Consider the following 23,900-nt stretch of genomic DNA (forward strand, 5'->3'; position numbering starts at 1 on the left):
AGCCTCCCCTAGGTTTATTTTCTTAATGTCACATTTTTGTTATCAAATAAAACATATCTTTACGCAATGTTATAACATAGTCTGTAAAAGCAATTTACCTCAAACATACTGAAGTAATAATAAACAAATGGGTAACCTTTGGAATTCTCGCATGCGCCTTTACTGAGGAAGTTATCTAATCATACCCTGTGACAACTCTGCTAAGCATGTAATTAGGCTTGTCAGGAGGAAGAACACATTGATTATAGCCTTTCTAGGCTATAGTAGCTGCTAACCAATCCTACCATCTAAATTTATTATTATTAACAACCTTAAAACTAATTTCACGTTGCTAATGTAAGAATGTTTATTGGTGTGTCTTGCCCTTCCCAAAAGGTACTTTTATGTGAGTTAGGATTAGGTTCAACTGGATATTTCTGAAAATTAAATAAATTAATTCTAGCAGTGGGGCACCTGAGTGGCTCAGTCGGTTAAGTGTCCGACTTTGGCTCAGGTCATGATCTCACAGTTCGTGAGTCCGAGCCCCGTGTCAGGCTCTGTGCTGACAGCTCAGAGCCTGGAGCCCGCTTCAGATTCTGTGTCTAAGAAAAGATTTTGCATTTACACTTTTTTCAGGTCGTGTTGAACAACGCTTCTGAACAACTTACTAAATAGCCTTTCAGATAACATTTTTGGATATTGTCTTCTCTCCATATCCAGGTCCTTCTGACTATTAAATTATACAATATGAAGAATTATATGTCTCTTAAATATTATTTTTAAATAATCTGTTTTCTCTACTTTGAGACCTGGCTATATTGCCACGTTCGAGAAGTAGGTAAAAAGTGTCTTTGAAACATTTTGAGAGTGACATAATATTATTTGAGGCTTTCATTAACCTGTATATATTTATTAATCTTAGTCTTCTAGATTTTCCATTTTAAAAGTGATATTGAATAAACCAACTACAGCTACGTGCAACATTGTGGATGAATCTCACAAATATTAAATTGGGCAGGGGCGCCTGGGTGGCTCAGTCGGTTGAGCATCCGACTTCAGCTCAGGTCACGATCTCACGGTCCGTGAGTTCGAGCCCCGCGTCGGGCTCTGGGCTGATGGCTCGGAGCCTGGAGCCTGCTTCCGATTCTGTGTCTCCCTCTCTCTCTGCCCCTCCCCCGTTCATGCTCTGTCTCTCTCTGTCTCAAAAATAAATAAATGTTAAAACAAAAAGAAAATTAATTAAATTGGGCAAAAGAAGCCAGACACAAAAGAGTACACTGTATGATTTCATTCATATGAAGTTCAAAAACTAATACCAGTTTGGCAGTCAGGATAGTAGTACCATTGGAAGGGTGGGTAGTGACTGAAAGAGGGCACAAGGTGTGGGACTTCTGGTATGTGGATAGCGTTCTGTTTCTTTATCTGGGTGCTGGTTACACAGGTGTGTTCACTTTGTAAAAATTTTTCAACTGTACACTTAGGATTTGTTTGCTTTTTTTTTAAATTTATGTCATACTTCAAAAAAACTCTAAAGTGATATTATTATCTGCAAACTTGACTTGATTCCAGCTTTCTCTAATTTTGCTGTTGATGTTTCTTTGAAGGTGCCAATGTGAATAGGGCTACAGCCAATAATGACCATACAGTAGTGTCACTGGCTTGTGCAGGAGGTCATCTGGCAGTTGTTGAGCTACTGTTGGCTCATGGAGCTGACCCTACTCATCGACTCAAGGTATTCTACTTAAAAATAAGTAAATAAATAGTTTTTATTAAAAGATAATGAAACTATGCTTGCCTCATCTCGGTGCTTAATATTCACTACTGTTTATAAATGAATGTTGGTTGTAGGCAGGTTGCCAAGAAACTAAATGTCTATAGCAGTCATAAGCAGAAATTTGCAGATAATTAATTAATAGCATCAATTTTTCTCAGGATGGCTCTACAATGCTCATTGAAGCTGCAAAAGGTGGCCATACAAATGTTGTTTCTTATCTGTTGGATTATCCGAACAACGTTCTGTCAGTTCCTACTACAGATGTGTCTCAGCTCACCTCACCTTCTCAAGATCAGTCTCAGGTAAAGTAAAACAGAGTTGATTTATAAATATAGGGTCTTCAAATCGATTGGGAGTTTTTGTTTAAAATTACTTTTAGGGGTGCCTGGCTGGCTTAGTCAGAAGAGCACACAACTCTTGATCTCAGGGTCGTTAGTTCAAGCCCCACGTTGGATATAGAGATTACTTAAATAAATAAACTTAAAAATTAAATAAATAAATAAATAAAATTAGGTTTAAAACAATTTTTTTTTTTTTAATTTTAGAAAAAGAATGTGAGCTGGGGAGAGGGACAGAGGGCGAGAGAGACTCTTAGGCAGGTTTCATGCCACTAAGGAACCTGATGTGAGGCTTGATCCCATAACCCTGGTAACATGACCTGAGCCAAAATCAAGAGCTGGACACTCAACTGATTGAGTCACCCAGGCACCCCAAAATAAAATTAGTTTTAAGCAAAATGGATTTGTTTCTCTTTTCTATTACTTATTGAGATAAACATGATCCCAAATCTTTAAGGTTTATTTTCTTCAAAAGTACATGAAAATTTCTTATTATCTTACTGAAAAAAAAAATCCTTTTTACAAAATACTTAATATCAAATATAAATACAAATTTTCCAAGTTGTCATCATACTGTAGGGTTGTTTTTAATAAATACCTTAAGCATAATCTTGAACCAAGAGATAACTTCTTCCTGAGTACCTCCCAATACAGTATTAATTATTGTAGAGATAGCTACTTTGGTCAACCAGGGTATAGTTAACTAGGATATATGCATCAGAAATTCATTAAAGTAATTTATAAGCCTACCTAAAAATATGGAGAGACTGTAGCGTATACTAAGTATACAAAGTTCAGTGAAATCTTAAGTTTTTTTCCACAGTGTTACCCTGAGAACTGCTAAAATACCACAATTTGGCGACTATGTTGGCTTTTCTCTTTTTTGACCCATACAGAATTTGAACAAGGGTAAATTGGCCGGTTAATATGTGACTTGTACTCTTAACTATAATCAGAACCAACAAGGCCCCAACAAGGCTTTCTCTCTAACAAGAGAGTAATACTAATTCTCTTTAGCTTAAATCATTCACAGCTTATAGATTGCCGGAGCTTGTCCAATTCACTATTCACTATTCTCGAAATTATTCTTTGGTGAGGCTTGCTTTTTTTTTTTTTTTTTTAAGAAACAAAAAAATGAATTTGGTGGCATATAAATAAAATCTAAATTTCCATTTCATTTAAGGGCCTCCTTTTTATTCTTTGGTCTGAGATGGTATTTTTTCTGAGTTAATTTTTTAGGTTCCACGTGTACCAATGCATACACTTGCCATGGTTGTACCTCCCCAGGAACCTGATAGAACGTCACAGGAGAACTCTCCTGCCCTTTTAGGAGTACAAAAAGGTTAGTTATTGAATTATTTTCCTTAAAATGGGTATTTCATCACCTAATTAATGAATTCACAAAAGTACTTTAATGGTACACCGTAACTGTGTACCCAGGATTAATTGAATTAGGGATTTCTGACAAATGCTAGTAGTCTTACAGATTATTTATAAATGAAAGAACATAAATACTAAGAAAAATGATTTCTAATTTTCTTGCTAACATACTGCTAGTTGGAGTTTTCATCTTGCACAGGTGAAAATACTTTAAAAGCATATCAGGCTGTTGATTATATTACAGTAGCAAAAATTTATCAGGCATTCATTTTGCATTTGACAATTCTTTTGTTGAACAACAGTAAAATATGAGGAATGAAAATGTATGTTTGCTGTCTAGTTAAGTCTTAGTAGCACTTTTCAACTCTGGGAGTTAGAAGTTTAAGAATTATATGTAGTTTCTTTCATGTAATGCTGAATATGGTGGGCTTACATCTGTCATGTGAACCTGGACAAATAACTATCAAAAAGTATATAAATGATATCCAAGTGAATATTAAGAAGGAGCATATATTATTTAAAGGACTTACGTTTGTGAGCTCTCATATTTTCCTGCTGTCTTCACTTGTAGATAGAAAGTACCTTCACTTGATAATCGTGTAGTTGTCATATCTCTGAAATAAAGTAGGTAATATGTAAGGTATTAAAAACTACGTAAAAACAAATTTATGAGCGTATTTCATTCAATATATAATAACCAATCTTTAGATTTTTGAAATTACAGTGAAGTGTGTAAGTATATGTTAGTACCTCTAATACTATGATTTGAGATAAGTTGGTTAGAGGTGACTATTATAGCAGCAAACAGAAGCTACTTTTAAATTATGTCAATTTTAGTAATTTAGAGTATTGAGGGCCATGATCAAGGATTAGTTCATTTCTAAACTATTAATTTCAGAGAGCAAATATCTGCAATCTCTCTGACTTAAGGTAGTTATGGAGTTTTCTATTGGACACTTAGCTATTCAAACTCTTCAAAAAATAAGACTGCTATTTTTTTTAAGACTGCTTTTTTTAATCTTAACAAATAAAAACAAATTAAGCATGTACTTGTTAAGGAATCTGAGTATCCTAACTGACTGACAGCCTTTAGTAAAATACTTAAACCTAAATGTCTCTGTTTTTATAATTTTTTGTTTGGCTATACATTGTAGAAGACTATAGTAACTTTGGCTAAAGAAATTCAGTACTAAATAAGAAATGATTAAAAAATACATTAATAACACAGAGGCACAAAAGAATCAAGAAATGAGCTAGGAAGGACATAAAGTGTCAACAGAGAAGAAGTAAAACATTTTAAATTCAGGTTTAATGTGTAAGGCAACAGAAACGTTTGGGTAAGGTTTCTTTAAGTTGATGCTCAAGTGAGTAATCATATTTTTTAATTACTGAAAGAACTTCTTTACTGAGTATCTACTTATTTTCTTCACTCTGATGTTTTATTACTTACTGAATAGCATAAAAATGAACTAATTTTTTAATGATCTTTCATTTTACTAAATTATTAGAGAAGGAAAAAATTAACACTTGTATTTAGACCCTTGGGTACTTGATGTTGTCAGCTGCCAGTGGCATTGCCAACCTAGTAGTTCTTTACGTAGAGCCAACTGTGATAATCCACTGTATTAAGATGTTATTTTAATATAAATCATGTGCATCGTAGAGTATTATATCACTATGAATTAGGAAAAATTAGTTGGTGTTGTAAACGTACATACTGAAGTATCCAGATAGATAGGAAAACGTTATCTTAAATTATGGAAGAAATATTATTACTTTTTTCTCCTCAAAGTGTCTTTTTCTCCTCAAAACTCTGTTATTTCTCTAAAGAAATTTCTTTGAGTGGTGAAATCTCTGTTCAATGCTCGTGTTTTTGTTTCTTCTAAGTCCTTAGACTATCTCTGTGTTGCATGTTTGGTTAGGGATGGAGGAAGAGTTCTTACTCTTTAGGACTCTCTTCCTTTCCTAGCAATCATTTTTTAAGTTCTTAGAACATTTCACTTATGTCTGAAGTATTTTTATTATTCATATCTGTATCCTTCTAGAACATATCATGCCCTTAAAACTTAACCAGGTATTTTGGGGCACCTGGGTGACTCAGTGAGTTAAGTGTCCAACTTCTGCTCAGGTCAAGATCTCACAGTTCATGAGTTTGAGCCCCGCGTCAGGCTCTGTGCTGACAGCTCAGAACCTGGAGCCTGCTTAGGATTCTGTGCTTCCCTCTCTCTCTGTTCCTTCCCCCCTCATGCTCTGTCTCTGTCTCTCTCTTTCTCTGTCTCTCAAAATAAACATTAAAAAAAAAAAAAAGACTTACCCAGGTATTTTATATATATCCTACTCAGATATTCTTTTCTTTCATGATCCATGTGCTTCGTTTGCCTAGGCTCCATCCATCTTGACCCATATTCTCCTTTTTTAGGCAACTAATCTCACTTATCCATGGTCGGTTTTCAAAGGAATCAGCATTCTAGGTGGTATCTGACAGAGGCCTCAAGATCACCTCTATAAACAAAATGTGAAACCAGGTGATAGTGGTATGCTCCGTTTTCTAGCATTATTTAGCTTTACTAACTATAGTTTTGAACGTTCAGTTGGGAAAGGATATGTAAATAATATCAACCTTTTGCCCTTCCAAATCAGTTTTGTAAATAAATTTGTTACTTAAAGCCACTCTTGCATCCAACTTATTTGTTGTAACTGATTCTCCAGGAATTCTAAAAGATAGGACTCATAATTATCTTCTGCAGGTTGTACATCTTAGAACTAATTTGTTGCAAAACACTAAAATGATGTCAGGATAAACAAAACACATCTTTGTGTGTACCTCAGGCCCTCTTGAGGAGTAATTTCTTTTCTCTGGAGTCCAACAACACTTCATGGGATCTTCCTTCAGACTCTGGTCACTCCTGCCTCTTCCCCTCCCCTTGGACTTCAAAGTGTAGAAAGAAGGTTGAGTTAATCATACTCCATTCCTGCTGCTTTATTGTCATGGATCCTCTTTTGTTTTATTTATTCTCTTTTCTCCGTCTTCCCATTCCCTTACTTCCCTTGTAGGCAATGACTCTACTGTGTTTGATGTGAGTTCTTTTGTTCTTATAAAATGTTTACTACTTTGTGTGTATTTTTGATTTACATGACTGGTATTGTGCTATAGGTCATGTTTTGTTTTTTACTTTTCTCACTCAGCACTGTTTTAAAGATCTATCGATGTGTATCCACCTCTAGATTATTTCTACTGGCAACACAGTGCTTCACCCTGTATATTTTTCTTGTTTTACTTCTCCTTTTCCAGTGATGGGTATACCAAATAGCCTCTCATTCCCCACCACCACAGACAATGCTGTGATGAAAGTCATGGTACAGTCCCCTTGTGGGTCTGTGTGAGAATTTCTTTGGGATATAATCAGGAGCAGAATTACCTGTCTGAGGAATGCATAATATTTATCTGACAAAGTGCCACAAATTTGCTCTCCGGGATGGCTATAGAAGTTTACACTCCCACTAGTAATGCATAAGGGTTCCCATTTTATACACCCTCCTTCCCATTTCCATGCCTTCCAACCCTTGACTTAATTCTTACATTTGGATTTGTACATCTTTATCTCCCCTTTTAGACTGTAAGCTCCTCAAGGGCAGGGTTTGTGTTGCTCATCTTTATATGGCTCACTATGCCTTGCTTATACTAGATGCTCATATATTTGTTGAATAAATTAATGGTGCCAGGCTAAGAATTTAGATTATTCTGAAGACAAAAGAAAATTATTAAGAATTTTTTTAAGAAGAGAGACATTGTAATTAAAGAGGATGTGTAAAAAATTAAGAAGTAGTATTCTAGAGTGGTTCAGACAAGATCGAAAAAAATTTGAACATAAACTAAGAAATTAACATGCTGCTTTATATCCCAGAATTGTTTATTAGAGTAGGTAACATGAGAAGTTCTTATTTTTATATCAAATCAGTAAAATCGTATAGAAATTATATGTACAGTGAATGAAATTGAGTGTTCCTCTGGAAATTTTACTCCTAATGTTCTCTAGTTTAGCAGATTTCCATGTAATCATGCTTATATGGATTTACATATGCCTGAATTTAATCTTTTAACATATAGCTGTTTACAGTAAAAGGCAGAAAGTTGAACTAATCTTTTAGGGTGTTACACAGATGCTCTGTCTTTGGACATGCTTGGTTATCCTTACTGTATTAAAGCTGTATAGCATGCCCTGTTACTTTGGGAAATTCTGAGATAGAAATTTAGGCATAAAGGCAAAATAAGTCTTTTCTAGGCCAGTGGCTTTCATTTTTGACACATTTTGACTGTGACCATAACAGGAAATATTTTATATTGAAACTCAGAACACAATATACATCTGTTTACCCAAATATAAATTCCTTTAGATAATATATACTCTACTACACTTGATGTATTGTGTTATTTTCAACTGTATTTCATCAACCTTTTTTTCCATTTAAGACCCAGTTGGGAGTGCTATTTCATTCTAGTAAGATGCTGTGTAGTAATGTAAGAAAGCAAGGGAATTGTGGAACAGCGCTTAAATGTCCTTAGACAAAATCAAGTAAGGAAATATGAAACCAAATCCAGACCCATCTGTATGTCCTATAATTTTCCCTTTGGCCATTATTTTTTATTGCACACTATACTATTTTATACATGAAAATAACTGATGGAATTAAGCTCATTTCAGTAGTAAACTAAATTTTTGTCAAATATATGTCTACCTCATTCCCTTACTGCGCATAAAAGAAAGGCTATGTTTGAAACCGTCTCTGTGTTATGGTTTCTTATTACAAACTCTTAGTTTTTTTTTTTTTTCAACGTTTATTTATTTTTGGGACAGAGAGAGACAGAGCATGAACGGGGGAGGGGCAGAGAGAGAGGGAGACACAGAATCGGAAACAGGCTCCAGGCTCCGAGCCGTCAGCCCAGAGCCTGACGCGGGGCTCGAACTCCCGGACCGCGAGATCGTGACCTGGCTGAAGTCGGACGCTTAACCGACTGCGCCACCCAGGCGCCCCAACAAACTCTTAGTTTTATTGATGGTACAAAAGGGAAAGCTGAGGGAGTAGGATAAACACCAGACCAAAGAGTTAGATGTTGGTTTACCTATATTCCTAAATAGTACTTTATGATGTCTCTCACTGCTGCCAGTGAATAGATTTAATTTATTTGTACGTGACAGTGGGAGATGTTTTAAAGAGGTGGAACTCTTATTTTCTGGCATCTTACACAACTGCCTTCCTACCTACTAAAATTTTTGTTGCTAGAAGGATGCTTGTCACATTCTCTTCTTTTCCCAAACACAGAAGGTGTTGCTTTAACTTCTAGGAATAATTAGGTGACATTATTTGTGCTTCACCACCTTGTTTTATTCTTGATTTATAGCTTGAATTAGTGCTCTAATGTGTAGCTATGCAGTCCCACTAACTCCATGATTACAGATACTCAGCCATTGGCTATTTTGGGAAGAACTGGTTTTTGTCCATTATTTTCTACCATCGTGTTCTTCCTGCTACATATGTCCTCAGCTTATAGTCTTTATATTCAGTTACATAAGTTACTTTTAGTAATCTTGTACTCTAAACTTCTTGGATTTTATTTGTTAACAAGATAGGGCTTGGGATGCCTGGGTGACTCAGTCCGTTAAGTGTCTGACTCTCAGTTTTGGCTCAGGTCATGATCTCATAGTTTCATGAATTCAAGCCCAGCATTGGGCTCTGTGCCGACAGCACAGAGCCTGCTTGGGATTCTCTCTCTCTCTCTCTCTCTCTCTCTCTCTCTCTCTCTCTCTCTCTCTTTGCCCCTCCCCCATTTGAACTGTCTCTGTCTCAGTAATAAATGAATAAACTTGAAAAAAAAAAAAGGGGGCGTATTCCTGTTAGTAAGTATACTAGCGTGTTGTAAATAAAATTAATGAGCATTTAAAGGAACATTCATTCTTTGCAGAGCTACTAAATTGCTGATGTTATTGCATTTATTACACGATTGAAAATTTCTTTGCTGGACTAGCAGATGTCTACATTGCTGTTTGTGGCAGTAAATCTCCTTTTTCTTACCTGTTGATTGTTATTAGGTACTTGGAACAGATAAACCAAACCATGAATTCCTGTAAGATCTTATAGTAGTTATTAAATTATCTCACAAATATAACAGCTTTTGCTCAGGAAGATTAAAGTCTTTACCCATCTCTTAGTTCAGATAAAATTAAATATGGGCAATACATTTTGATGAGGGTTGCTTTCAAAGAATAATTCTCTTAAAATGATTGCCATAATTTCAAAACTGTGGTATCCTGACCCTGTTAAAGTCAATATCTAGGGGGAAAACTGTTAGACTTTTTCATTAATAACATGTTGAAGATGCTTGAGGTATATGCAGTTTTGAGATCTCCGACTCTAGAAGAAAAAAACCAAAAAACAGTTGACGCTCTAATTTTTTTCCCTAGTGGTTTCATTACCCTCTTGTAATTCAGAGTATTTTAACATCAAATGGGTGATGACTTTTTCCTTTGGACTTAAGAATCATTGTGAATACATTGGATGATCTTATTTTTAAAAACCTTAAGTTACTTATATTATTCATATGTTGACTGCAATTCAAAATAGTAAACAACTATTTTTTACCCAGATCTTTTTTAAAAGCGGCTCTATTGTTGTTTAATTTACATACGTTAAAGGTCCTTCGTTTTAAGTGTACAGTGCAGCGAGTTTTAGTAAATTTACAGAATTTTGTAACCATCACCACCATCTAGTTTTAATCTCTATCATTCTGAGATCTTTCATGCCAGTTTGTAATCAATCTTCCTTCTCACTACTATAACCCCAAGCAACCACTACTTTTCTTTCTGTCTCTATAGATTTGCCTTTTTCTTTATAGATTTGATATAAATGGAATTGCATAATATGTGATCTTTTGTGACTGTCTCCTTTCACTTAGTGTAATGTTTTCAAGGTTCATCCCCCTTATAGAATGTATCAGTAGTTTGTTCCTTTTTATTGCTGAATAGTCCCAATTCTTCCTAAACAGGAGGATTAAGCCTTGAGTATGCCTCAGAGTAGTTACTGTATATATTTTTTTCCATTTTATGTCCCAATGTTAGGATTGTTAATATTGATAATTATTTTGTAATGAGGGGAGTAACTTAAGTGCAATCCAAAATCTTAAAATAACACACATTTACTTCATTTTTAACATACACTGTCAGTATGAGAAATCCTATATGAGAAGCCTGGTTTCTCCTAGGTAATACTCAGTTTCTCTCGTAGACTTTTACATGAAGAGTTTATTTAAACTCAGAATAATTGTCCTTTGTGACTTAAGTTTAATATAGTTTTCAGGTAAAGAAATGCTAAAGACTTATTAGTGGAAAATTTTAGGATAGGTCCTGAAAAAACTGATTTCATGCTGTATTTTAATGTAACAAGACAAAGGTTTTGGCCACTTGAAAAATACTTTTCACTACTTTGATTTATAAGTTACAGTTTCCTGTAGTAACCTTTACTTGCACAGTTAATATTGTGAAGAAACAATTGAAAAGTTAAGCTAATACTGATGATATCCTCAACGCTATTTTGACACTATTTTAGATTTGACATTCTTTAAAAGTCCAATCTACTAAGCAAAATTTCGAGATTTTTCCTCTTTGATTTCCCTTCTCCCGGACCTGTTTTAATTTCCAGAATCCTCCTATCCTAAAGATTCGATTTTTTAATTAAAAAATTCCCATTTTTTGAATTGGCAACATCCCAGCGTGTGCTATGTGAAATAGAGGAGTCTAGTCTTTAATCTGCCTCCCACCGGTGTGAGTCTTTGAACATTCATTTTACAGCCTTAGTTAAAAGGGTTTTGGGAGGGAGGTCCGTGTGTGTGGGAGGGGGAGCTGATTTTTTTTTTTTTTTTAGCATGGCACTTTTTCAAACATTTTTCATGTGCTTAGGTACATCCAAGCAGAAGTCCAGTTCCCTGCAGGTAGCAGATCAGGACGTACTGCCACCTTTTCACCCATACCAGCCTTTGGAGTGCATAGTAGAGGAGACTGAAGGCAAGCTGAATGAACTGGGACAAAGAATTAGTGCTATTGAAAAAGCACAGCTTAAGTCACTGGAGTTAATTCAAGGTGAACCTCTGAACAAAGATAAGATAGAAGAACTTAAAAAGAACAGAGAAGAGCAAGTCCAGAAGAAGAAGAAAATACTGAAGGAACTGCAGAAAGTGGAAAGGCAGTTGCAGATGAAAACACAGCAGCAATTTACCAAAGAATACTTGGAAACCAAAGGTCAGAAAGACACAGTATCTCCACAGCAGCAGTGCTCTCATAGCGGAGTCTTCCCAGAAGGGGAAAGAGATGGTAGTCTCCCAGAGGATCACTTTGCAGAGTTACCTCAGGTTGACACACTCTTATTTAAAGATAACGATGTTGATGATGAGCACCAGTCTCCACCATCGGCAGCACAAATTGATTTTGTCCCAGTCCAGCCTTTATCATCTCCACAGTGTAACTTTTCCGGTGACTTAGGTTCTAATGGGACAAGTTCTCTTGAACTTCAGAAAGTATCAGGTAATCATCAGCTTATAGGACAGCCTCAGATTGCTATTACTGGACATGATCAGGGGCTGTTAGTTCAAGAACCAGATGGACTAATGGTTGCAACTCCAGCCCAGACGCTTACCGACACTCTTGATGACCTGATAGCAGGTGGGTTAAGAAATATATCTGTAATAATTTCTCTTTAATCTGTGTGCTCAACTTCTTTACACGACCCTCCAAAGACACCAACCTGGTACTTTTCCATTTTAGACCTATGTTTGTAAAATTACTTATTCCTAGAGGTGTTTTGGAAGTGAATTTAACTAAGGCAGACAGCACTAATGCACAAAAGTGTGTTTTCCCCTCTTCTTTTTCGTTGTTTGCAAAGGCAAAGAAATAAAATTGACATGATCTTTTATTTTAGAACTTTGGTATCAAAACCACCCTGTGGGGGAAAAAAATCATTAAAAAATTAAATTAAATTAAAAAAAAAAAAAAAAAAGAAACCACCCTGTGGGGGCACCTGGGTGACTCAGTTGGTAGAGCATGCAACGCTTGCTTTCCAGGTTGTTTAAGCCCCATGATGGGTGTAGAGACTGCTTTAAACAAATAAGCAAAAACATACCCTGTGTTGTATCTTGGGTAGGAGACCTCTAAATAGAATTTCTTTGTAGACCTTAGAGATATTCACATAAGATTATACGTTAAATTTTCCTGCTATTGATTTTCATATGTGGAAATCGTAATTCTAAATTACATGGCTTTCTCTTTATTTATAATTATATTAGATCACTTTAATATTTGTAATTAAAAGGGATGTTCAGAGAAAACTACGCATTCCATGTTCTTGTATCTGTGGTCAGAAGATTCAAATTACCCTGAAGTTATCATCAACTGGATGATGATTTGGAGATTGGGATTTTCATATTTACTATCCTGATGAAAGCACACAGACAAAGACACCACACATACACACAGGAAAAGAGAAAAAGAAAGGCCTGATAACTTTAAAGTATATGTTTCTGTTTATTGTTGTGTGGAAAATTACAACTAGATTTGAAATGAGGTGCACAAGTTTACTTTCCCTTTCATTGTCCTTGCAGCAGTGGGAAAACAGTGCAATTAATCATTTACCTTCCTAAAGATGGCTGGTGAATGTATCACCTCCATGAGAGCCCAGTTCAGAAATGCAGCCAGAATGGCTGTTGACAGTGGATGAAGACCAAGAACTAAGATGTAGCTGGAGTGATATTCAAAGGCAGGCCAGTCCTCTGTCTCTTGATTGCAACATTTTTTTCCTTACTGTTGTCTGTTTCCTCTTGTCATATTCTCCTCCCCTCTTCCCATCCCAATTATGCTATCCCAGTTTCCTTTCTTCTTTTGTGAGCTTTTAGCCTTCCTAATCTTTGCTGAATCTTTAAAAATGTGGAATAAGCTTACTTAAATCAGGAATTATATTGGGCTTGTATATGACTTGTAATGGTTATAGAACTGTGATACTGCCTATGAGTTTCCTCTGATACGTAATTAGTATCACTGTGCAGAAGAGGAATATCTTAGTTTCCTAGAAAGAGAATAAAAATGCTGGGAAAGGTTTTAAGAAGTTAGATTCTTTATTCTTTAATTTGGGTTTTTTATACCTGCAGCCAACAGTCGCTTAACTCAAATGAACTTTATGTCATTAGCATTGAGAGTTGTTATAAATTATGAATAAACTCTTAAGAGTTCATTTATAGTTCTAATTTCTAATATAATATAAGCAGATATTTGAGTGTCAAGTACAAATATGAATAATAATGAAACCAATCATATGGGAATAAAATTTTTAAGACTTAGGATTCTATAAGTAGCATTATAATGTTTGTAATTACATACTCAGTTTGCAGTTATGAAACCCACATTACTGCTCAATCTAGCTTTGTTGGAACTTAGAACCTGTCTTTTTTTTTTTTTTTTTTAATAATGTAGAAACAGCTCTAAAAGGAACTTGAAGATATTAACTTTATGGTAGTATTTATGGGTGGTTCTTGTACGGGAGGTGAAATTTTATTTCATTCAACTATTTGTTAAATTGAAATGGTCTTTTATAAAGTTCAAAATATTTGTTTAGAAACACCTTTTATTTATACATGTTAATATAAACTATGAAAATTTAATTTCTGTTAGACATTAGTCTAGTGATAGTTGGCCTATCATTTTGTACAATATTCTTTTATTAACAAGCTTTCACATATAAATCAACCAATAAATACAAAAGTTATCTTCATATAAAAATTTTCCATTTTTATGAAGGTTATCTGTTTTAAAATATATAGCAACAATTAAATTTCCTTTTTCAGTATGACAAACTTTCTCACTTAAAGTTAAAAAATGTTATTAAGTCCCGGTATCTTTTAATTTTCTTTATTGAAGGTGAAAGAAATCAGACAAGGGTGGATTAGGTGAATACCTAATTCTACGATTGCATGCTATATTAATATATTAATAATAATTATAGATCAGGCCAAAGATGTAATTAATTTTACCCAAATTAAATCTAGTTCTCATCCCTTGTATTTAATAAAGGAGAGAATACTGTATATCTTACAGTTTTACTTTAGAGAATATCCATTAAATAATAGCAATAAATTTTGCTCTTTAAATATAGGAGTATTTTTTTCTTTATTGCTTGTATGGCAAAATATTTTCATGTAAATGAGTTGGTTAGATAAGTAATTTAGTAAGACGGTGACTTGATTCACTTAGTATTTTAGTGTATAGTCTTATATGTGTCATACTTGATATAGTCCCAGACAGAATGTATGTAAACTCTTGATTGGGAGCATGGTTCTTCAGGTCCTTTCCTTGTAAAAATAAGTGTTGGGCTTTTAGAAGTTATCATAATGACAAGTGATTCTCAGTTCAAATGTATAGAACTAAGATTTAGAAATCTAAAATTCAAAATAGCTTTGACAATTGAGCATTTCTAGAAACATCTAGTAAAAATTTTATCATTAATATATAAAGATCAATTAAAAATCAAGTAATATCAATTTATTCACATTTATTGAGCACTTACCATGTACTAAGGTCTGTGCTCAATGCTTTATATACATTATCTCATGGCTATTTATAATAATCTTATAAAATAGGTCCTTTTCCCACGTCTGTTTTTCTGTTGAAAAACTAAGACATATGGATATTAAGTTACTACTAGGTGCCAAGATTTAAACTCAGTTCAGCCATGTTTAAAAACCTTAAGTGTAATATGCATGCATCTGATTCATCTTGAAGTTCTGGATTTATCTTAAAGATATTTGTTATTCCCTTGGACTTCTAAAAAAATGAACAGTTTCCCTTATTTTTATATAAAGACTTTATATATATGTAAGTTTTATATAGTTTTGTGGCTAGCACATTGTTAGTATTGTTGGCACCTTAATAGGTTCTCTTAAAACAAATTCTCGTTCAAAAGTATATTGCTTTAAGTAATCTTATAGTATAATCTTAAGAATAAAAAGGTACTTAGGAAATCCTCTTATTTTTGAGAGAATTTGCAATAAAATATCTTTAAATAATTTCTTCTAATGTTAATATTTTACTTATAGGCTTTTATTTATTTGTATATATTTACTAAAGTTACTATTATATAAAACAGATTATGGTAATTTAATTTTCTAAACTCTCACAGCATAGTTTATGTACCCGTAGTATCTGAGATTTTTATATAGTAAAGTTTATTATTATCTTCCATATTGCCTACAAAACCATGTTAAATTTCATAAAGAATTAAGTAGAATATTGCAGTTAGTTCTTCTATCACCCCATTTTAGGATAGTGCATAAATTTAATTTGAATTGTATAGTGACTTTTGTGGCAGCAATCTGTATTAGTCATTTTCAGAGACATTTCATTCAGAGGTAGGAAACGTTTTAGGGTTTATGAAAATGTAATAGTCCTGGTGTAATTTTATGTTAATAAAACCTTTATTCCACATGTACCTTTTTAAATCTTGCTACTTTCTAGTCTTCATTACTTTTCATATGTAATTAATCCTATTAAAGTCACTTTTGTGGAATGTTTCTGATTGTCATTATTGCAAAGAGGAAAAAATGTTTCTAGGATAATATTGTACAAAAATGTATGATAGTTGATATAACAACACATTTTTGGTAATAGAGCTGTTAAATGCACAAAAGTATTTTTTAAAAACCATCTCTGTGAAGAAGTCTTTTTTGTATCACATCTGACATAGTGCTCTAATCAGTTATTTAAAAAATTTAAGTATCTGTTTTTCATAATAACAAAAGGAGATAACATGGATAGACAACATTAATAATGATAAAAAAAGTAGTTATGTTAGTAAGGTATATGTGGATAATTATGAGACTACTGTTAAAAGCTTATTATTACAGAGAAGCTACATATTACTCTTTAGTGTCTTATTTTCTAGAGCTGTTTTCCAAACGTATCTGCTGTCTTGAGGAGGTATAGCAAAATACTATCTGCTTTTAATTCATTGATGACAAAAAATTTTTTTATTAAACTTTGTTTCCATTGTGCACATTCTTATATGTGAAACAAAAATACATAATAATTATTCCTGTTCGTAACCATGATAGAAGCTATAGAAATTCATATGGCCAAGACAATTTTATATATATTGGTGGGGAGAAGAGCGGGACAGCTCTTGTAGAAATATATCTGAACATCTTAAGTTTGCAAGTTATTTAAGAAGTAGTATACTAAACTTAGTCATTTTTTGTTGTGAATGGTATCCTTGATTAGGATCCAGTCATATCAACATTCTAGAGAGTAAACATTCTCCAGCATGTGAAATGATTACATTTTCTGTTGAGACCTGTGTTTTTGATTCTTGGTCTAGGTAAGAGAAGGTTATTGTTATCACTGAAGCTTTGTTTTGTTTTGTTTTTTTTTTTTTCATATTATTAATGGTTATGTTTTTTTCTGAGTATTTTCTTAAGTGAGTAGTAATGTTTATATTTTTCAATACAGTGAACAATAGTACTGAAAGTCCTATAAAATATCTGATACTTACATTTATTGAGCACTTAACATGGGCCAAACACTGTGTGTTTTAAATGTTTTTTGTTCCTTACCTAGCAGACAACTCATAACATCCCTCTGAATAGGTCCCATTTCTCCCTCTGTGGGGTTAACACTGTCTCTTAAGAAACATAAGCAATATGCAGAGACATAAAGATAGAATGTAAGTTAACTCAGTTTTCAAACACCAGACTGATATCTCTAATAAAAGTTCCAATGTTCATTTTAAGAATAGTTTTATTTTCAGACATTGATGCATTTTAGCAAATTTTCAAAGTAAATATTGAATTTTAAAACATATTCTCTGCTATTTATGTGAGAAATATTTTAATGTATTCTCTCCCCCCCCTTTTTTTGTATTGTCTTTAGGATGTTTTTATCTAATTACCTTTTACAAACTAAGATACAAAATTTATTATTTATTGGAAACTACTTTTTCCCTATTGACAGCATAAAAGGCTATCATTTGTTGTATATTCACTAAATAATGGGCACCATGCTAATAAGTACTTTACCTGCATCATCTCAAGTGGTGTTTCCAACAATATTTCAAGGCAGGTACTATTATTATCATCCTCATTTTACATATGAGGAAAATTGAGACTCTCCGAGGTTAAATTACTTGCCCGAAATCAGAAAGTGGTGGAACTAGGATTTAAGCATAGGTCCGTTTGACTCCAAAGCTTGTGATTTGACTACTACATTATATTCCTGCTATAAAATTTTGTTTTTTGTGTTTTTCTGTATACAAATGACTTCATTCTTTCAAGTAGCATTCAGCAATGTGAATATTGTTTTTCAGCTGTGAGTAGCAGAGTGCCCACTGGTTCAAACAGTTCCTCTCAGACCACAGAATGTCTTACACCTGAACCCTGTTCACAGTCTCCAAGCAATGTGGCTTCCCAGTCTATGCCCCCTGTGTATCCTTCAGTTGACATTGATGCACATGTGAGTAGATTGCTTTATTTAAACTTATTTTGCAAATTCTGATTTTCTTTGGAAAAGAAAATTATTGTACATTCATTGTACAAATAAGAATTATTTGCTCTTCAATTGATAATCCCGTTGTAAACAAAAACCAACCTTTTTTCCTTTTAGACTGAGAGCAATCATGACACAGCATTGACATTAGCTTGTGCAGGTGGCCACGAAGAACTTGTGTCTGTACTCATTGCACGAGATGCTAAAATTGAGCACAGAGACAAAAAAGGTAAGACATGTCAGTCAGAAGTAAAGCCTAAGAGTTTTTTTGTGTGTGTTTTTGTGTGTGTCTGCCTGTTTAGAAGATAATTGTTATTTTTTTAATATTTATTTTTGAGAGAGAGAATGGGAGCGAGCAGGGGAGGGGCAGAGAGAGAGAGAGAGGGAAAGAAGATCTGAAGCAGGCCTCATGGCTGATATTAGCGAGCCTGATATGGGGCCCAGGCTCACAAACCGTGAGAACATGACCTGAGCCAAAGTTGGACGCTTAGCTGACTGAGCCACCCAGGCGCCCCAAAAACAATTACTTTTTTTATTATCAATAAGTAGTTCCTAAACTATCTCAGTGAAAAGATGGAGAAGCAGGGGTACCTGGGCAGCAGCTCAGTCCGTTAAGTGTCTGACTCTTGATTTCAGCTTAGGTCATGATCTCATGGTTTGTGGGTTCGAATCCTGCATCGGACTCTGGTCTGACAGTGTGAAGCCTGCTTGGGATTGTCTCTCTCTCCCTCTTTCTCTCTGCCTCTCCTGCTCTTGCACGTGTGTGTGTGCGCGTGCACGTGCGTGCACTCTCTCTCTCTGAAAATAAATAAATTTTTAAAAGGTGGATATGCATATTTCAATTAGGAATATCCAGATTTGTTCATTTACAGAGCCAAATTATTCTCAAAAATTTTTTTAAATTAAGACTATATATCATGAGTGAAATACAGCAAGTTGTGGTTGCCTTTTTTTTTTTTTTGTAATTTTTTTTTTAATGTTTATTTATTTTTGAGAGAGAGAGACAGAGCACAAGCGGGGGAGGGGCAGAGGGAGGGGGAGACACAGAATCTGAAGCAGCTCCCGGCTTTGAGCTGTCAGCACAGAGCCCGACGCGGGGCTCAAACTCACAAACCGTGAGATCATGACCTGAGCCGAAGTCAGACGCTCAACCGACTGAGCCACCCAGGCACCCCATGGTTGCCTTTCTTCTTAATCCAAAAGTATAACATCCAGAGCTCATTATGAGTATAAACTTTAGTAGTTTTGTTTGACTTAGCATTTTGTTTTTATCAGGTATTTTGGGATTTTTGTCACTAACAAATGAGAGCTTAGAGCAGTTTGTTAAATGGTTATAATTATCTACCTTAATGACCTTATTCTATTAAAATAATAGAAAACTGAGGGGCCCCTGGGTGGCTCAGTTGGTTAAGTGTCCGACTCTTGGTTTTGGCTCATGTCGTGATCTCACCGTTCATGAGTTCAAACCCTGCATTGGGCTCTGCACTAACAGCCAGGAGCCTGCTTGGGATTTTCTCTCTTTCCCTCTCTCTCTGCCCCTCCCCTACTCACTCTCTCTCTCTCCCAAATAAATAAATAAACTTAAAAAAAATTTTAATAGAAAATTGAAAACAATGGTTCAATAAGCAAAAAACACAAATTTGACATTTTTATTTCTCCTTTAGGTTTCACACCACTGATCCTGGCAGCAACAGCAGGGCATGTTGGAGTTGTTGAAATCCTTTTGGATAAAGGTGGCGATATAGAAGCACAATCTGAACGAACTAAGGATACTCCACTTTCATTAGCATGTTCTGGTGGACGTCAGGAGGTGTGTTAATGTTAATTTTCGCTTTGTAACCATTATGCTCATATTTTAAATATGCATATGCTAAGTAATTTAGCTACATGAATAAAACTTGCCTGTGTTTTGACATGTTCCATATACTAAGTTTAATGGGAGTAGTGAATCACGTTTCATAGAATCTGTTTCTTGCCATTTAGGCAAAAAAATTTCTGTTTATCCTTACATTTATTGGGGGCTGAATGAACCATAACCCTAACACATATGAAATGCAAATTCGTCACTCAACAATTGACGAGTAGGAAGAGTAACATTTTAAAAACAAAAAAAGAGAGAGTAATATCTTGTTATTATAATATAATTGGGATTTCAAAGCTCCAAATTCCTGATACGAAGTTTAATCCATTTCTCCAGTTGCTGATACTTGAGTATCTAGGGCATAATTAAAATGCCAGATATTCAGGCAAGGAAGTTACAGGTTCCATTTCTCTGTGCTTCCTTCATTATAAGTTGAACACTTGTTTTTTTATATTTTACTTTGTAGGTGGTAGACTTGCTGCTGGCTCGAGGTGCAAATAAAGAACACAGGAACGTGTCTGATTATACACCATTGAGTCTAGCTGCATCTGGAGGATATGTTAATATCATTAAGATTCTACTTAATGCTGGGGCGGAGATTAATTCAAGGTATGTATCTTCATTTTATTATTCATGATTAGTACATTACTACATTGGGGTTAAATGTCTTCCTCTGTATATCTGGACAGATTCCACTTTTAATTAAGATAGTATTAAAATCAAGTATACTTTAACTAAAAGTGAAAATTTTTTTTAAAGATTGTATTAAAGTTACAAGACCAACAATTATTCCTGTAATGTGCTTATAAGTAATCACAGCTTACTTCAAAATGCTAACATGGCTATTTTTAGAGAGGTGTCATTTCGGAAAGTACTTCATTATGTGTAGTTGGAAATTTATAACCTCTAAATAGGGGTTATCTTTTACATTGTGTAATTTTCTGGGATGCCTGGGTGGTTCAGTCAGTTAAAGCATCTGACTCTTGATCTCAGCTCAGGTCATGATCTCATGGTTCATGAGTTTGAGCCCTGCATTGGGTTCTATGCTGATAGCATGGATCCTGCTTGGGATTCTCTCTCTCCTTCTCTCTCACACACACTCTCTCTCTCTCCCTCTCTCTCTCTCTCTCCCTCTCTCTCTCTCTCTCTGCCCTCCCCCCCCCATGCTGTCACTCTCTCAAAATAAATAAACAATAAATAATATTAATCTATAAGTAAATAAATACTTAGATTTTCCTATTCCTAATTAGTAGTCTACACAAATAAAATTTACACTGGTGTTAGAAACCTTTCTTTTTACTGAATCATTTTCATCTTTTATATTCTCTATGCTTTTTAAAACGCAATAGGCAACATATTACCTAATTTTCTAAGCACATTTCTCCCTTTAGGACTGGGAGTAAACTGGGTATTTCTCCCCTGATGTTGGCTGCCATGAATGGACACGTTCCTGCAGTGAAACTGCTGCTTGATATGGGTTCAGACATTAATGCCCAAATAGAGACCAATCGGAACACGGCTCTTACTTTGGCCTGTTTTCAAGGCCGAGCAGAAGTCGTGAGTTTGCTTCTGGACCGAAAAGCCAATGTTGAACATAGGGCAAAGGTAAGAACTTTATAACTTGTCAACTACTTCTAGTATATTTCTAGTGTAAAAAGTGTGGCATTTTGGGGCACTGGACTGGCTCAGTTGGTGTAGTGTGGGACTCTTGATTTTGGAACTCTGAGTTCAAGCCCCACATTGGGTGTAGAGATTACTTAAAAATAAAGTCTTAAAAAAAACACATCGCTTTTCAACTCAAATTGAATGTGCTATTTTAAATTGTTGTAAGTTAAAACTGACAACCCAAGGCAGGACCAGGGAACTGTGCTATATACAGTGGTCAGTGACACAATATCCTCATTTGTGACTTTTTTTGAGAACAATGAAGAAAGTAGAATCGGCACATTTTCCAACCTCAACCTTGAGTAGCTCTCTATGAATCTTCCAGTTTGCACTTTTGACTGTAATAAGATTTTGTGTTAAGATTATTTTGTAGAGTTCTTTTTTTTTAATTTCTTAGGTAAGTTCTACTCCCAACATTAGGCTTGAACCCACGACCCTGAGATCAAGAGTTGTATTTTCTATCAACTAAGCCAGCCAGGTGTCCCATATAGAGTCCTTTAATGTAGATTTTTAAAGAACTGCGTGGATTATAAAATTAAGACAGCTAAAATCTAATCTGATCGTGACAGATTCTGACAATTTCATGAGTGTTTGGCATTTAGAAAGGAGTTAGTATCTTGGCGTTTTTAATTGTTATGCTTGGAATTATTAGGAACTTACAACCCTAGAAAAGCGTAGCTTATATAGAATTCATTATAATCACACAATGAATGGCCAAATTTTTAGTCATTTCATATTTGAAAGATCTGAATGAAATTCTCATATTTTCTCTCTGAACTGCATTAGTTATGTTTCTTAAAATTTAATGCAACATTTACATTTTTTTAATCTATGAAATTAGGGAGTGTAGTTTTCCTTAAATTTTTCATAGCACAAAGAAAAATGAGCCTTTCCTGCTATCCAGTTTATCTTTTTGTATTATGCGTATTTAGTGTGGCCCAATTATCTATTAGATGTCCTAGAGAAACCCATATTACTTTGGAAATGATACCAGTAGGAAATGTCTGTTGGCAAATATTTTGAAAACTAATGAGCAAAAGACACCTATGCATAAAATTTAAGAAGTGCTATTTTAATCTACTTTTCCCAAGTTTGAATAGGATTAAAGGAATTTATCCAGAGTTATTTAGCAAACTAACATTCTCAGTTAGATATTTTAAACAAAATTTTCCCAGGGTGCCTGGGTGGCTCAGACAGTTAAGTGTCCGACTTTGGCTCAGGTCATGATCTCACATTTCATGAGTTAGAACCCTGCGTCAGGCCCTGTGCTGACAGCTCAGAGTCTGGAGCCTGGTTCAAATTCTGTGTCTCCCCCTCTCTCTGCCCCTCCCCCACTCACATTCTGTCTTTCTCAAAAATAAAAAAAATTAAAAAAAACATTAAACAGAATTTTCCCATTGAACAGTGATGTGCCTTATTTAATTTTCTTTTTATTCATTTTTCATTATCTGTATTCATTGTGCAGAGAAGTTACTGTCTCATGTATAAATTTGTAACAGTATAGAAGTTGCGAAATTGTTTTTTTATGAGTTGGGATGAGTGAGTTCATTCCAGCATGTCTAACTCAATTCAACAATTTTCACTTGTTTAGTGAAATTGAAGGCTGAATACTGCTTAGTTCTTTTATGAGAGAAAATCAGAAATAGAATCCACTTATAAGTCAGTTGTTTTAGTCTGTTAAGATAATTCAATTCATTTGCTTGCATAAATTTTTGGTTTAAACAGACTGGTCTTACCCCCTTGATGGAAGCTGCTTCTGGAGGATATGCAGAGGTTGGAAGAGTTCTCCTTGATAAAGGAGCAGATGTCAATGCCCCCCCTGTGCCTTCCTCAAGAGATACTGCTCTCACAATAGCAGCAGACAAAGGTCACTACAAATTTTGTGAGCTCCTGATTAATAGGTGGGTAAATTTTATATTTACGTATAGAAGTTTTTGTGATCCTTTTTACTTTTCAGCACCTTTACAATTAATCAGATTGTTTTTACTTTATTGGCATTTTAAAGAATGGATTATTTGTATGCTATTTTATAGAAGATAAAAGACAAATAGAGGAAATAGAAAGTCACCCTCTTCTCATAGGATACAAACTATACTAACATTCTTTGACTTTATAGGGGAGCCCATATTGATGTTCGAAACAAGAAGGGAAACACACCACTTTGGCTGGCCTCCAATGGTGGTCACTTTGATGTGGTGCAATTGCTAGTGCAAGCAGGTGCCGATGTGGATGCAGCAGATAACCGGAAGATCACACCTCTTATGTCAGCGTTTCGCAAGGTAATTTAATGTGGGGGAAGAAAGCTAAATGCAATCATTTTTAACTAATTCTAA

The 23,900-nt window shown here is 34.7% G+C and overlaps 1 protein-coding gene across 3 annotated transcripts in view; it reads left to right on the forward strand.

Moving 5' to 3' along the window:
- Positions 1 to 23,900, forward strand: part of ANKHD1 (ankyrin repeat and KH domain containing 1) — a 134,280-nt gene that overhangs the window by 86,867 nt on the left and 23,513 nt on the right. For all 3 annotated transcript variants that reach the window (XM_047085698.1, XM_047085711.1, XM_047085705.1), the window contains 11 exons: positions 1,584 to 1,711; positions 1,912 to 2,055; positions 3,331 to 3,433; positions 11,424 to 12,182; positions 17,863 to 18,008; positions 18,159 to 18,270; positions 19,706 to 19,851; positions 20,369 to 20,511; positions 21,294 to 21,507; positions 23,293 to 23,468; positions 23,684 to 23,846. In XM_047085698.1, coding sequence (XP_046941654.1) covers positions 1,584 to 1,711; positions 1,912 to 2,055; positions 3,331 to 3,433; positions 11,424 to 12,182; positions 17,863 to 18,008; positions 18,159 to 18,270; positions 19,706 to 19,851; positions 20,369 to 20,511; positions 21,294 to 21,507; positions 23,293 to 23,468; positions 23,684 to 23,846 — 2,234 coding nt within the window. The remainder of the gene's footprint in view (positions 1 to 1,583; positions 1,712 to 1,911; positions 2,056 to 3,330; positions 3,434 to 11,423; positions 12,183 to 17,862; positions 18,009 to 18,158; positions 18,271 to 19,705; positions 19,852 to 20,368; positions 20,512 to 21,293; positions 21,508 to 23,292; positions 23,469 to 23,683; positions 23,847 to 23,900) is intronic.

The sequence above is a fragment of the Lynx rufus genome, unplaced genomic scaffold (genome assembly GCF_022079265.1).
Source record: "Lynx rufus isolate CCGP_SWC_20201006 ecotype Redwood Valley unplaced genomic scaffold, mLynRuf1.p SCAF_1, whole genome shotgun sequence".
In the NCBI taxonomy this organism is placed as follows: domain Eukaryota; kingdom Metazoa; phylum Chordata; class Mammalia; order Carnivora; family Felidae; genus Lynx; species Lynx rufus.